Genomic DNA, 16,375 nt, shown 5'->3' with positions numbered 1-16,375 from the left:
GCTCACCACCACCATAAGCTGTTGTTAACTGTTTGGTATCTGTTTCCAAACAGCTATGAGGAAAAATCTTATGATCATGTAATAGCTCCAGTGAAATAGTTTGGTCAAAGAAGTTTCACGAAATCGTTGACAGAGCATGTGTTTGTGTTGGCTGGCTGTTAACATTACGTTGCTGACCTCACACAGATATGTGCTTAGGCCTGTATTTATTGTAGACCACATGGATGACTCATAAAAAGGTTGGCACAGGAGCATGCCATATGTGAAGCCACGGCTATGCTGTGGATTTGTTTATAATCCTTCCCCCCAAAGGATGTGGTGGTGTGTGTGTCAGGATATAGTTGGCAAATCCAGGATGGAATGTAACAATATTATGAAGAGGAAAGTTGCTACTCACCATATAGCAGAGATGCTGAGTCGCAGATAGGTACAGTGAATAGACTGTCAGAATATATGCTTTCACACACACACACACACACACACACACACACACACACACACACACACACACACCCACCTGACTGCAGCCTCTGGCAGCTGAAGCATCATACTGATATAGTTGGTAAGCTGTGTAAGAATGTGGTAGCATATTTTGAGTCTGAGGACATTGAGAGAGGTAGTATTTGAGAGTGAAGATGATGATGTTTGGTTTGGGGGTGCTCAACAGTGTGGTCATCTGTGCCTGTACAAAGTCCCAATTCTCACACAGTCCAATTTTTACACAATCCAAATTAGCCACGGTCATGAATGATGATGACAACACAAACACCCAGTCCCCAGGCAGAGAAAAATCCCCAACCTGGCCGGGGTATCTGATAGTGGCAAGGTGATGAGCATGAGAGATGTTGGTGTATAGGGAGGTGGCATCAACAGTGATGAGTACGGATCCAGGAGGTACAGAGGTGGGGGTGATACAGAGTCAGTGGAGGATGTAAGAAGCTAGGTTTCGGGCAATTGGTCAGAGGTGTTGGTCAACAAAGATACCAATCATTTCATCACTGACTCTCCATCATCCCATCTCCTCGATTCCTACTCGTCACTGCTGATGTCACCGTAATACACACCACACATCAACAAGCCCATCTTACCGCTGCTGAACACTACTTCTCTCAACATTCTTCAGACTTCACACCCATTACCTCATTCTTCATACACCTTACCAACTACAACCTGACACACAACTACTTCTCCTTAGAGGGGAAGGTATATAATAACTCAAAACACAGCTATGGGCACCCGCAGGGCACCTTCCAGTGCCAACCTTGTATGGACCACCCAGAGGAAACCTTCCTAACCTTTCAAAACCCCAAACCCATTGTCTGGTTGAGATTCATTAATGGTATCTGCATGATTTGGACTCAGAGCCAAGTTGGCCTATGCTCTTTCCTTCACAACCTCAACACCTTCTCTTCCATCCACTCTACCTGGTCCTCCTCAATTCAATGTGCCACCTTCCTGGTCATTCAACTCCACCTAACTGATAGCTCCATCCACAGCTCTGTTCATATTAAACCTGCTAACCACCAACAGTATATGAATTTTGGCAGCTGTCATCCTGCCCATACCAAGAAATACCCCCATATAGCGTGGCCTCCCACTGACAGCGTATCTGTTGTGACAATAGTGACAAGAACTCACTTGCTCAATATGCTGAAGGACTCACAAGGGCCTTCACAGGCAGGCAATACTCTCCAAACATAGTCTGCAAACGAATATACCCTGCCATATCTTCACATAAGCCTAATCATCCCATGACACCAAAGAATCAGCCACAATGGCATACCTCCCTTGGCACCCAACACCATCCTGGACTGGGACATCTAGATACATCCTTTGCTAAGGCTTTGATTATTATATCATGATACCATGAAATGAGATACATCCCCCCTTCTAAAGTGGTGTTGTCACCTACCCAACCTATGCAACATCCTAGTCTCCTACCATACCATTCTCACTTCCAACCTCTTCCCACAGTGATCCTATCCCTGTGGAAGACACAGGTGCACAAGCTGCCCAATCCACTCACCCAGCACTTCCTTTCCAATCCTGTTGGAGGCTTATTTTAACCCATCAGAGGCAGGGCCATTTCATGCACCAACTCTGCTGCAACTGATGCACATGGTGTTTTTTTTTCTTTTTCTTTTTTTTTGGGAGGGAGGGGGGGGGGGGGGGGGGGAGGGGGTATGACAAACAACCAGCTGTCCATCAGAATCAGTGGCCACCACCAAACTGTGGCCAAGAACAAAGTTGACCCCTGGTGGCACAACATGCTCAATTTCAGCGAGTGCTTCACAATCTGGACCCTCTGGATCCTTCCCTCCACCATCAGGTTTTTTGAACTCTACAAATGGGAGTTATCGTTGCACCACATCCTTTGCTCCTATACCCCTTCTGGCCTCAATCTCCATTGTGACACTGTCCCCACACCCTCAACAAAAAAGTTTCTCCTTTTTCTGTCCGATCACTCCCTCCCAATTTGCATCTCCATTTCACCTTCATTGTGCACCGCTGCCAACTGGATCCAACAACCATGCATCACGTGCTTAGCCTGTGCACCTGCCAGCTCTCCCTCTCACATTTCTAGCCAGCAAACTAGCTGTTTACCTCTGAGCCTCTAGATACCCAGCCCCAACACCTCTTTCTGTCTCCTGCCTCTCTCTGGCTCTACCCAGCTCACCCCATCCCACTGCAACCAAATCTACCTGCCAAGCTGCAATCCTTGCACTGTGCATTCAGTTGGCAGTGTGTGTGTGTGTGTGTGTGTGTGTGTGTGTGTGTGTGTGCGCGCGCGCGCTCCAGCCCGAGAAAAGATTCATTCCAACTAGCAAGTTTCCTTTCTTTTTTTTTGAGAGCCTGCTGACAACTCAACACTTCTGCTTTTCAGTGAAAGGTCATCTTGACTTCTAAAATATAGGAATACATAACACATACTCATGAGAATAAATATTAATTTTCCTTCTACAGAGCTTAAGTAAAGAGATCCTCAAAGGAGTCGAATCTTCATGAGTTGTCACTGGTGGTTGAATGGTTATGGATGAGAATGGGCACCAATACTGTTGACTTGTAGAGTCCACGTCACATTGTATCAACTGCTACTAGAGTAAAAGGAGGAACTACTTGCTACTGGGTAGGTGTGTCTAATTCAATGGTTCATTTCAGCTGTGGATCCATTGGGAACTAAAATTTGGACATAATATTTTAGCTGCCAACCACGGGTCCACAGCAAAAATAAACTTTTTGGAATGGAAATAATCTGCCACACTGGCTGTCATCACTTGGATTACAATAGCACTTTATTTTGTATTTTTCACTACTGCACAGTTTAGACTGTGCAGCCATTATCAAGTATACGGCATAACCTGTCTAACAGACATATTAGGGTGACAGCCATAAATTACATGGGGCATACATTGACAACATGCATCTGGATGGCCAGACTTTAAGATAAATACCATGAACTACTGATTATAAATGATAGGTTAAAACTATATGCTGGAACAAGATTCAAACCAGGATCCTTACCAGTTTAGCCATCTCAGCACTACTGGCTTTAGAGTAATTTAGTATGATTAGTTCTTTGAAGTTATATATAGGGTTTTCTGAATGTAAGTCTTACAGAAAATATATTGAGAGGCAGCTGACATATTTGGTAAACCAAAACGCATTCTATTCTAAGTTAATTTTACACATTTGCTTCTTATGTCTGGAACTGGGGGAGGGAGGTATTTCTGCAATTACAGCTGACTTGCTTATTTTAATTCTTGTAGGGATTACATGGTTAAGTCAGTCAGAAAAACAGGCTTGATACATTAATCATTAACTAATGTCGGAAGTAGCTAAGAAGGAGAGGGGGAGCTTCTGAATGGTGAAGGGATTTTAGTACTCAGCTAGTAACAAAACTGTACACACCAAAAGAATACTTCTGATTAATGCAAAGGTTTTTTTCTGTCTTTTAAGGGTTGTGTAACCAATGTCTGGCAGTAGTGTATACTGCATACGACCTTAAAAAAATGTGACTTGTCAGATGATGGCTTCGGTGCTTCCTAAGTCAAAGACTCTGAAGTGACTTCCACTGCAACCTCCCACTCAATGTGACGGATTGGTTGGTTGGTTGGTTTAAAAGAGGGGGAAGTGGGACCAAACTACCAAGTCATCGGTCCCTTGTTCCTAATAAAACAAAGCCACAAGTGTCAGAATAAAATAGACGAGACATATAACACAAAACGGAAAGAAAGGAAAGACCACAAGAATGAAGGAAAGGCAACAAACACTAAAAGGAGTAAAAGAGGAGAAGATAACAACAGAGAGATGCAAGAAATAGTTAGAAGAGAGTAAAACAAGGAAGCAGATTACAGTGGCTGGCCGACCATGAAAATAAAAAGGAAAATCCAGCCACCCTGTGGAGGACACAGAAAACCTTCACCCTAAAAGCACTAGGGTGGAGGACACAGAGGGACAAAGGACAGGTGGTAAAACTCAGATCGAATGATAAAACCCACCCTCATGGATGAAATGTAAAACCAGATCAGCCGATGAGGCGTCGTCAAGTAAAATCAATGATAACGAGTCCGGCAACTGAAGATGAAGTCACAGGGCAGCCAAAGAAGGACATAGCAAAAGAATATGGGCCACTGTCAACCGGGCGCTGCACCAACACTGAGGTGAGTCTTCGCGGTGCAGGAGGTAGCCATGGGTTGCCCATGCATGGCCAATGCGGAGCCTGCAGAGAACCACGGAGTCCCTGCGAGACACCCTCATCGAGGACTTCCACACATTCATGGTCCCCTTATGGCTCGCAGTTTGTTGTGCATACTGAGATTTTGCCATTTTGTCTCCCAAAGCTGAAAAACCTTGCGGCATAATAATGAATGCAGGTCAGTTGCGGGGATGCTCATCTCCAGAAATGGTTTCCTTGTAGTCTGTTTGGCCAGCCTGTCAGCAAGTTCATTTCCTTGGATTCTGACGTGAACACCACTGAATGACTGGACTGTTCCAGCGCATAGTTGGACTCCTGGATGGACACTACCAAAGGATGATGAGATTAGCACTGGTCAATAGTTTTCAGGCTGCTCACGAAGTCAGTACGTAAAAGAAAAGACTCCCCAGGGCATGAACGGAGATACTGAAGTGCATGAGAAATGGCCACCAGCTCTGCAGTGAATACACTGCAGCCATTGGGTAAGGAATGCTGTTCAATATGGTCGCCGTGAACGTAGGCAAAGCCAACGCGACCATCAGCCATCGAGCCGTCAGTGTAAACCACTTCATAGCCCCGGAACATGTCAAGAATCGAGAGGAAGTGACAGCAGAGAGCTACAGGGTTAATGGAGTCCTTAGGGCCACGTAAAAAGTCCAGACGAAGCTGTGGCCGAGGCGTACACCATGGAGGCATACATGAACGGACCGCAAGTAGAGATGGTAAATGAAAGGACTCCAGTTTGGAGAGAAGGGACCGCACGCAAACCGTAATCGTTGGTTCTGACCTGGAGGGCCACCGATGCAGGAGGTGGACTGCTGCGGGCGGGAAAAGGAGACGGTAATCCGGATGTTCAGGGGAACTACAAATGTGTGCTGCGTAACTGGCGAGCAGTTGCGCACGTCTTATCTGCAATGGAGGGATGCCAGCCTCCAACAGTACGCTGGTCACTGGACTCGTCCTAAAAGCTCCTGTTGCTAGTTGAACCCTGCAGTGGTGCAAAAGGTCAAGTAAATGCAATGCTGAAGGTGCTGCCGAACCATAAACTACACTCCCATAGTCAATTCAGTATTGGTGAAGGGCTCTGTAGCGCCGCAGCAGCGTAGAGCAATCTGCACCCCAATTGGTGTTGCTCAGGCAACAATTCTGCTAAGCCGACAAGGATGAGGGACCCAAGTCAATCGAGAGTCAAAATCCAGTCCTAGGAATCGATATGTCTCCACTACAGGGAGCGGATCATCACTAAGGTAAAGTGCTGGTTCCAGATGAACGGTACGATGCCGACAGAAGTGCATGACACATGACTTTGCGGCTGAAAACTGGAAGCTGTGGGCTAGAGCCCATGACTGCGCCTTGTGGATGGTTCCCTGTGGGCACCGCTCACCAACACCAGTACTGGAGCAGCAGTACAAAATGCAGAAGTCGTCTGCATACAGAGAAGGTGAGACGGAGGGCCCGACAGCTGCTGCTAGACCATTAATGGCCACTAAAAATAGAGAGACACTAAATACAGAGCCCTGCGGGTCTCCATTCTCCTGGATATGGATGGAACTATGGGAGGTACCAACTTGGACATGGAAGAATGGAGCAACAGGAAGTTTTGGATAAAAATCGGGAGCGGGCCCCAGAGACCCCATCCATACATTGTGGCAAGGATATGATGTCACCAACTCATGTCGTATGCTTTACGTAAGTAAAAAAAGACTGCAACCAGGTGTTGCCATCTGGAAAATGCTGTTCGGATGCCACACTCGATGAACACAAGATTATCAGCTGTAGAGCAACTCTGTCGGAAGACGCCCTGACATGGAGCCAGCAAGCCACGTGACTCCAGGACCCAACCCAATTGCCGACCTACCATACATTCCAGCAGCTTACAAAGATCGTTGGTGAGGCTGATGGGCCGATAGCTTTCCACATAAAGCGGGTTTTAGCATTCACTGGGGCATGTAGTGAACGAGAGGACGTTCCCTTCCAGCCGCCGTTCGAGTGTGCGAAAGGCTGCGGGGTAGTTCTCCAATGCAGAGGCTCGAACAAAGTGCTCGGCAATTGTGTTTGCGTCGGTAGATAACATGCCATTTATGGTAACACTGGGGACACCTGTTGGGGCCTGGTATCCGAAAACGCTTTTTATCTTTACCCAGACTTGGGAAGGTGACATATGACACCCAATGGTCGAGACGTATCTCTCCCAACACTCCTGCTTCTGTCGTTTGATAAGTTGGTGAACGCGGGCACGGAGCTGTTTAAAGGCTAAGAGGTTCTCCAGGGAAGGGTGCCAGTTATGTCGCTGTACAGCTTGCCAACGCTCCTTAATTGCTTCAGCGACTTCCGGCGACTACCAAGGGACTGCCTTACACCTCGGGGAACCTAAAGAGCGTTTTCTGCCAGAGAAACAATTGTTGTAGTCACCCGCTCAACCATCACATCGATGTTACCGTGTGGGGGAGATTCAACAGTGACAGCAGAGGTGAAAGTTTCCCAGTCCGCCTTGTTTAAAGCCCATCTGGGCAGGCATCTGTGGGCCTGATGCTGGGGCAGTGACAGGATGATGGGGAAGTGGTCACTACCACACAGATCATCATGTGCTCTCCAGTGGATAGATGGGAGAAGTCCTGGACTGTAAATTGATAAATCAATGGCCGAGTAACTACCATGAGCCGCAGTGAAATGTGTAGTGGCCTCAGTGTTTAAGAGACAGAGGTAGCACTGAGACAGTAAAGTTTCGAGATCTCTGCCTTGGCCAGTAAGCATGGTGCCACCCCACAAGGGGTTATGGGCATTAAAATCTCCCAAATGTAGGAAAGGTTTAGGGAGTTGATCAATCAGTGCAGCTAATACAGTCAGTGGTACTGTACCATCTGGAGGAAGATAGACATTGCAGACAGTTACTTTCTGTGCCATCCTTATTCTCACATCCACAGCTTCAAGAGGGGTTTGAAGGGGCACAGGTTCACTACAGACTGAGTTTAGGACATAAACACAAACTCTACCTGACACTCGATTATAGTCGCTATGGTTCCTGTAATATCCCTTATAGCTGCGGAGGTCAGGGGTCTGCATTTCCGGGAACCAGGTTTCCTGAAGGGCAATGCACATAGCAGGTGTAAAGCTTAACAGCTGTTGTAGCTCAGCCAGGCGGTGGAAAAAACTGCTGCAATTCCACTGGAGGATGACACCATTAGACTGGGAAGGCATGGAACATTCAATGAGGCAGTTTACGCCTCAGGGTCACCTACTGCCACTGACTTATTGCCTCATCAGTCTATATCCATTGTGTCTGAGGGTCTGGGTAGATCTAGGTACACAGCAGACACCAAAATCTTCACCCCATCCTCAGACACAGAGTTTGTAGGTAGCGGTTTTGTGGGTGCCACCACAATTTCCTTTGTCTTAAAGGTTTTCTTTTTGGAGTTCTCTCACTGCTCCTTGGGCTGGGAGGACTTCACTGGCTCAGTCTCGGGGACGGAGGATGAGCATGAAACCCTCCGACCAGCTGCTTTTGGGCTCTTCAGCCACTGGCGGGCGTCGTCTTTCCCACTAGCTGAAATCTGGGAAAGGAGTGACCCAAGGGACCTCTTCCTAGTGAGAGAAGCCGAAGAAGACTTACGCTTCTATGGCTTAGAAGTGGGGACGGACGTCCCTGATGGTTGGGGGGGGGGGGGGGGGGGGGAGGGGGTGTTGCTCCCAAAGTAGGTGGTGCAGGAGCAACAGGGAGGGAAATGCCCCCCACTATCAAGGGCACAGGTGTAGTCTTCTGACTCTGAGAGGTAACTTGGGTTGGGGAGCTGATGGTGCCAGAACTGTTGCAGAGGCAGCGTAAGACAATGTCATACGCACAGAATGCAGGCGTTCAAATTTTCTCTTAGCTTCAGTGTAGGTCAGTCGGTCTAGGGTCTTGTACTCTATGATTTTCCTTTCTTTCTGGAGGATCCCGCAGTCTGATGAGCAAGGCGAATGGTGCTCTCTGCAGTTGACACAGATGGGAGGCGGGGAACATGGAATATTGGAATGTGATGGGCGTCCACAGTCTTGACATGTGATGCTGGAAGTACAGTGGGGAGACATATGGCTGAACGTCCAGTACTTAAAGCACCGCATGGGGGGAGGGATATAGGGCTTTACATCACAGCGGTAGACCATCACCTTGAGCTTCTCAGGCATTGTATCATCCTCAAAGGCCAAGGTGAAGGCACCGGTGGCAACCTGATTATCCCTCGGACCCCAGTAAACGAAATATACACCTCGTCACTCTAAATTGGCGTGTAGCTCATTGTCAGACCGCAAAAGAAAGTCTCTGTGAAATATGATACCCTGGACCATATTTAAGCTCTTATGGGGCATGATGGTTACGGAAACATCCTCCAGCTTGTTACAAGTGAGTAACTCCCATGACTGGGCAGAGGATGCTGTTTTGATCATGACTGACCCAGACCTCATTTCGGACAAGCCTACGACCTCCCAAAACTTGTCCTCTAAATGCTCAACAAAAAACTGAGGCTTCATCATCATCATCATCATGAAAGATTCCCCATCAGCTCTCGAACATAAGAGGTACTGGGGTGAATAAGATCTGCTGCGACACTTAGCTTGATGTTCCTACCATGGTGTGGCCAGGGGGGGGAACGATTTGGGGTCATATTTCTGTGCACTGAATTGAGCTCATGAATGCTTAGAGACCGCTGGTGTTTCACCACCAGCAAGAGATGATAGACTACGCATCATCGCGTGTCATCCGCCCTGATGCCATCCACTCCTCCCCACGGGCGCCACCCAGCCGCGGCAGAGGCCACCTGACAGGATGGCCATTGCAGGGAGTCCCGATGCCCCAGGGCGATGGGAATCTACCCCTTGGCATACGTAGGGAGTTAATGGTGCAGGTATCAGCAGAGCGATCCCTGTGTGGTCAGGGGGCTACAACTAACAGGGTACATGGGGGCCCCAATACAACGGACTGGCTACCGTGCTGGATATCAGGTGCTAAGAAGTCCATGGTCATCACCAACGCAGAAAGCAACACTGCATAGTGCATGGTGGAAAACGCACCCAGGAAGGTGTCTTTGCCCAAGAGTTGGTGAATGGGCGGGACTGCAATGTGACGACGAGGAAGCAGGCTACAGATCTCAATGCATGATGGATGCACCGTGTAAGGCGCCCTTCCCCAATTGACTCGCTCTTCAGGAAAATTTTGAAGAACAGAGACCAAACCCCACAGGGGACCATCACATAAAGGCCGAAACATGTGAAACTCCTTTTAGTCACCTCTTACGACAGGCAGGAATACCTTGGGCTTATTCTAACCACCAGATCCACAGGGGGATGACAGATTTTGCTCTCCCACAGGACTTTACCTTTCTTTCCTATTACTAAAAAGTAACATACAATTTTCCCTCTCTAATTTCCTCGGTTTCTCTAAGTGAAGCTTGAGAATTTCTATTTGTATGTACAGCTGACAAATTTCCAGAGAGCAATCTGCATTTTCCTGAATATCTGAAAAATGGGAATTTGAGAGTATTTAATATAATTTCTTTACTATCACAGAATTTCCACATACTTTTTGAAATATGTGTATACCAGCCGAGTTTTCATTGCTTAACAAAAGTTTAACATATATTCTGTGCACAATTGCAACACACAAGAAAAGAGAGAAAATAACTAATAGACTATAAAACAACAGTTCAGAATCTTTATTTTGAATGAACAGTAACTTTGAAATGCATTAGACATTTTCTGAAAATATAATGTTAAATCAATTGGTACAGTTTATTACATTTCAGGATAAGTCTTATAGAGGACCAACATGAGAGTGCTTATTACAATTTAAAGAACTTTTTCATGAGGAAAAATTTATAAACAACTTTCCATTGACTATAAGATATTTAAAATATAAGCTTACCAAAGATCAGCATTATGGTCATATGGACTTTCCTCAATGAGTTCTGGTGCCATGTAAAGGGGCGTTCCTTTAATGGAGGTAAGCACATGTGTTCCGGCACTCATACTTCTTGCAAATCCGAAGTCACACAATTTTGCGGTACCATTCCCTTCAATCAGGATGTTTTGTGGCTTCAGATCCCTTAAACATCAAAACATTCTACATCTATACATGCTATCTTCCATGCAAAGTGTGGACATTAATTAAATAGCTGGCAGGAATCTGAGTACAAGATGTGATATTAATCCACACGGTTTTACTCCATGTTAAAGTTTAAAAAAATCTTGTCACTAAATTACTACAATCCCAAAATATAAAAGCCCAAACCACAATTTGAAGAAAGGGGAGTGGCACAATACAAAACCAAACGGAAGTGTTTGTTGATGACTGGATAATCAGTATGTCATATGTCCTACCATATTCCAATTTAATTTCAGAATTTTCAAGAATTTAAAATAAGTGGGAGCTAATATTTGGCCCAATAACAATACTTTTGATGAATTATATTTTTTGGCTGTTTGACATTCAATTATACTTCTTTATGTGCAGTTTTTACAGTTGCTACTACTGCAAACTGAAAAGCAGTATGCTTACACATACAATTTTCTTTTCTATTTATATGTAGCCAGAAGATACAGACTAAGATACCTTATCAAAGAAGTCCTCTGAATGAAGACAATGGAACGCTTAAGGGAAAGTGGTGGTGTTGCATACAGTGGATAAGCTGAGTAAGGAAGAGGGAAAGGAAAGGGAGGGGTGAAAGGAAAGGGAGGGGCTAAGAGAAAATGAGTGAAGAACAATAAATAAAAGAGAAATGAATATGGCTCTGCTGCAACCAGAGGTAGTGTTATGAGGCACAATGAGAAAACAGCAGAGGATGATTCATAGGCTCTAACATTTATGAGTCAGAACTGAAGTGAGAGGGAGAGAGTAAAGTAATGATAAATAAGAAGGTAACAGATTTAGAGGAGGCAAGGTGACAATAAAGACAGAGATCGGGGAAGTGCAGAAAGTACTAAGTTTGAGGAAATAGTGATTGTGGGACAGAATAATAGTTTGAACAGGCAGTTGCCATCTACGCAATTCAAAGAAGGTAATATTAGGATAAAGGTTACAGATGATACTAATAAAGCAGCCATTGATGTTGAACTTGTCTTCAGTGCTTTGCTTTGTTTCTGCATGGTAATACAATTCCATGGTCACAATTTGGCAGCAGTCATTCATCCAGATGAACAACTGGTTGGTTATCATTCTCAAAGGAAGATCACACAGAAGCTGGAAAGGACTGGTATATGATGTGTTGCTTTTACTTGGATGATTCTGCCTCTGGCAAGTTAAATTATGCCATTATGTGATAGATGGGGGCATGGGATTAATCGTACAACAACATCTGCCACATGTATGTTACTCATGCTACAAGGTGTTGGAAATGGGAGCTACTTCAATGTGAACTGAGATATTTTGTTCGTTAGGTGCCTGTGTGTTCCTTTGCTCTGGAGTTTGAAAGCTGAGTGACTACATTCCAATCCTTATTCATGCCCATCTCTATCGCCCCAAGCCACTATAAGGTGAGTAGTCATCTTTATTCATTCCACTGTTTGCATCACACCCTGCATTTTCCAGTACCATAGTGTGTACTGCCTTTAACAATGCAACTAGGCTTTTGGCTGACTGCTGCATTGATTACATTCAAACCGTTTATTGAAGATGCAAATAAATTTATTTGGCTAATATTTACTTAATTTTTTGAAACCATATTTTTCTGTATGTGACAGGTACCTGTCTGACAGAGGGAAAATGACTGTTTCTTTCTGTAAAGCAATATACAAATTATAATTTCATGTTTTATCATGTATGTAATGATATCGGTGTTGGTGTGTAAATTCTCAGTTGAGCTGCTGCTGCTGCTGTTCTTCGGTTGCCATGAGTATCATGTGGATATATAACACTGAACAAATCTTTGTTTATGCAGCAAAAAAGTTATCTAAAAATGATGAATTCAATCATGTAGCTTGCGATGTTATACAACATTATTGAGGACAACTTATGAAGTCATTTGATGTGTTCTCAAGTTTAAAACAAGACAGAGAAGAGGAAAATTGTCTCAATTGACACATGTGGACAAGAATAATTATTGTGACTGAAGAAGAAAAACAATCCAAAAAAGTAACTGGTGAGGAGAATTGGGCAATTACAGTTACCTACATCTAACTCTGAAGTCTACCATGAAGTGCACAGTAGAGGGTATATCCCATTGTACCAGTTGTTAGAGTTTCTTCCAACGCCATACACATATGGTGCACTGGATGAATGATTGTTTGAATGCATCTGTGTGTGCTGTAATTATTATAATCTTCTTCTCATGATCCCTATGTGAGCAATATTTAGGAGGTTGTAGTACATTCCTAGAGCCATCATTTAAAGCTTGAAACTTTGTTAATAGACTTTCTTGAGATAGTTTACATCTTCCTTCTAGAGTCCGTTCAGTTTCTTCAGCATCTCTGAGACACTTTCCCATAGATCAACCAAACCTGTGACTATTCGTGTTGTCCTTCTCTGTATACGTTCTATATCCCGTGCTAGCTCTATCTGGTGCAGATCTCCCATACTTGAGCAATATTCTATACTGCATCGCATGAGTGATTTGTAAGGGATCTACTTTGTAGACTGACTGTATTTTCCCAGTATTTTACTAATAAACTGAAGTATACCATCTGCTTTACCCACATCTGAGCTATGTGATCATTATATTCTGTATCCTTACAAAGTGGTACACGCAGTTAGTTGTAAGAGCTGACCTATTCCAACAGTGACTCATTGATATTATAGCCATACAATACTATGGTTTTTTGGATTTTGAAGTGCACAATTTTATATTTCTGAACATTTGCTAATCTTTGGACCACTTTGAAATTTTAGCAAGATCTGACTGAATATGTCCGACAGTACTGTATTATAGATATCTTGCATCATCTGCAAAAAGTCTGAGGTTACCACTAATGTTGTCTGCAAGGGTCCTAACACACCTAACACACTTCTCTGACGCACACCTGAAATTACTTCTATGTCTGACAATGACTCTCCATCCACGATAACATTCTGTATTCTCCATATCAACTGAGCCAGGTGGTGCAGTGCTTAGCATACTGGACTCACATTCGGGAGGACAACAGTTCAAACCTGTGGCAGGCCATCCTGATTTAGATTTTCCATAATTTCCCTAAATTGCTTCAGGCAAATGCCAGGATGGTTCCTTTCAAAGAACACAGCCGACTTCCTCCTCCGTCCTTCCCTTATCTGATGGGACCAATGACCTCGCTGTTTGATCACCTCCCCCGAATCAGCCAACCAACCAACCATCTCACTACCAAAAAGTCCTCAATCCCTTCACAAATGTCGCATGATACCCCACATGATTGTACTTTTGACAATAAGTGTAGGTGTGATACTGACTGAAATGTTTTTTGGAGATCAAGAAAGACTGCACATACCTGACTCCCTTGACTCAAAGCTTGACTCAAAGCTTTCTGTATGCTGTGTGAGAAAAGTGGGAGTTGGGTTTCACTTTTTTTTGGAATCCATGCTCTTTGGCGGTGAGATCATTTTGTTCAAGAAAGCTGATTATGTCAGAGCTCAGAATATGTTCTAAGATTCTACAACAAATTGATGTCAAGGATATCGGACTGTAGTTTTGTTGATAATTTCTACTACCCTTCTCGTGGATGGGTGAGACCTGTGCTTTCTTTCAACTATTGGTACCGTTTTTTGTTCATGGAATTTACAATACTTTATAATTACACAAGAGGCTAACTCAGCCACAAGCTCATTTTATTTTGGAATGGGACACAGTTTATGATGTGTAAGTCATATTTTCACCACATCAACAGTAAATGTTGAAAAATTAGCTATTTGGACAAAAGTGAATTCCAAGGCAAAGAAAAATCTCATTTCCTTACTACATAAAAAAACACCCTTACTTCGAGTTGCCAAATGTGAAACTGCAGAAGGTGTGTGGGAAAGGTTGCACCAGATTTATGATAGTTAATCTGTAGAAAATATTAACTTGTTGTGACATAAGTTTCCTAATACTGAATGGGAATAGGTCATTTTTCAAAATTTGATGAAGTTCAAAAAAAGCTGTCTCTGCTAAATAAACCAATAGATGAAATTGATTTGTGTGCATGTTTACTTCAGTCACTGTCAAAAGAATTTGATCACATTTGTGTAACTTGGTATGATATACTAACAAAGAGAGAAAACATGGTACAACTTACAGGAAAAATGTCTGAATTACACTACTGGCCATTAAAATTGCTACACCACGAAAATTACATGCTACAGACGTGAAATTTAACCAGCAGGAAGAAATGCTGTGATATGCAAATTATTAGCTTTTCAGAGCATTCACACAAGGTTGGTGCTGGTGACGAGACCTACAACGTGCTGAAATGAGGAAAGTTTCCAACCGATTTCTCATACACAAACAGCAGCTGACCGGCGTTGCCTGGTGAAACGTTGTTGTGATGCCTCGTGCAAGGAGGAGAAATGCGTACCATCACATTTCCGACTTTGATAAAGGTCGGATTGTAGCCTATCGCGATTGCGGTTTATAGTATCGTGACATTGCTGCTTGCGTTGGTCGAGATCCAATGAGTCTTAGCAGAATATGGAATCAGTGAGTTCAGGAGGGTAATACGGAACGCCATGCTGGATCCCAATGGCCTCATATCACTAGCAGTCGAGATGACAGGCATCTTATCCGCATGGGTGAAACAGATTGTGCAGCCACGTCTCGATCCCTGAGTCAACAGATGGGGATGTTTGCAAGACAACAACCATCTGCACAAACTGTTCAATGACGTTTGCAGCAGCATGGACTATCAGCATGGAGACCATGGCTGTGGTTACCCTTGACGCTGCATCACAGACAGGAGCACCTGCGATGGTGTACTCAACGACGAACCTGGGTGCACGAATGGCAAAACGTCATTCTTTCAGATGAATCCAGGTTCTGTTTACAGCATCACGATGGTCGCATCCGTGTTTGGTGACATCGTGGTGAACAGAAATTGGAAGCGTGTATTCGTCATCGCCATACTGGCTATCACCCGGCGTGATGGCATAGGGTGCCATTGGTTACACGTCTCGGTCACCTCTTGTTCGCATTGAATAGTGGACGTTACATTTCAGATGTGTTACGGCCCTTGGTTCTACCCTTCATTCGATCCCTGCGAAACCCTACATTTCAGCAGGATAATGCACAAAAGCATGTTGCAGGTCCTGTACGGGCCTTTCTGGATACAGAAAATGTTCAACTGCTGCCCTGACCAGCACATTCTCCAGATCTCTCACCAATTGAAAACGTCTGGTCAATGGTGGCCGAGCAACTAGCTCGTCGCAATACTGCAGTCACTACTCTTGATGAACTGTGGTATCGTGTTGAAGCTGCATGGGCAGCTGTACCTGTACACACCATCCAAGCTCTGTTTGACTCAATGCCCAGGTGTATCAAGGCTGTTATTACAGCCAGAGGTGGTTGTTCTGGGTACTGATTTCTCAGGATCTATGCACCCAAATTGTGGTGAAAATGTGATCACATGTCAGTTCTAGTATAATATATTTGTCCAATGAATACCCATCTATCCTCTGCATTTCTTCTTGGTGTAGCAATTTTAATGGCCAGCAGTGAATGAGTTGCAAAAAAAGGAAGAGATGAAACAAATGTAGTAACTTCAGTGTTTCCA

At 44.3% G+C, this 16,375-nt stretch overlaps 1 protein-coding gene across 1 annotated transcript in view; it reads right to left on the bottom strand.

Moving 5' to 3' along the window:
- LOC124607456 (serine/threonine-protein kinase fused) overlaps positions 1-16,375 on the bottom strand; it is a 209,860-nt gene that overhangs the window by 99,940 nt on the left and 93,545 nt on the right. The window contains exon 4 of the mRNA XM_047139794.1: positions 10,593-10,772. Coding sequence (XP_046995750.1) covers positions 10,593-10,772 — 180 coding nt within the window. The remainder of the gene's footprint in view (positions 1-10,592; positions 10,773-16,375) is intronic.

This window comes from Schistocerca americana, chromosome 1 (genome assembly GCF_021461395.2).
Source record: "Schistocerca americana isolate TAMUIC-IGC-003095 chromosome 1, iqSchAmer2.1, whole genome shotgun sequence".
In the NCBI taxonomy this organism is placed as follows: Eukaryota; Metazoa; Arthropoda; class Insecta; order Orthoptera; family Acrididae; genus Schistocerca; species Schistocerca americana.
Note: the sequence above shows the minus strand (reverse complement) of the source record. Positions and strands in the feature narration are given on the sequence as shown.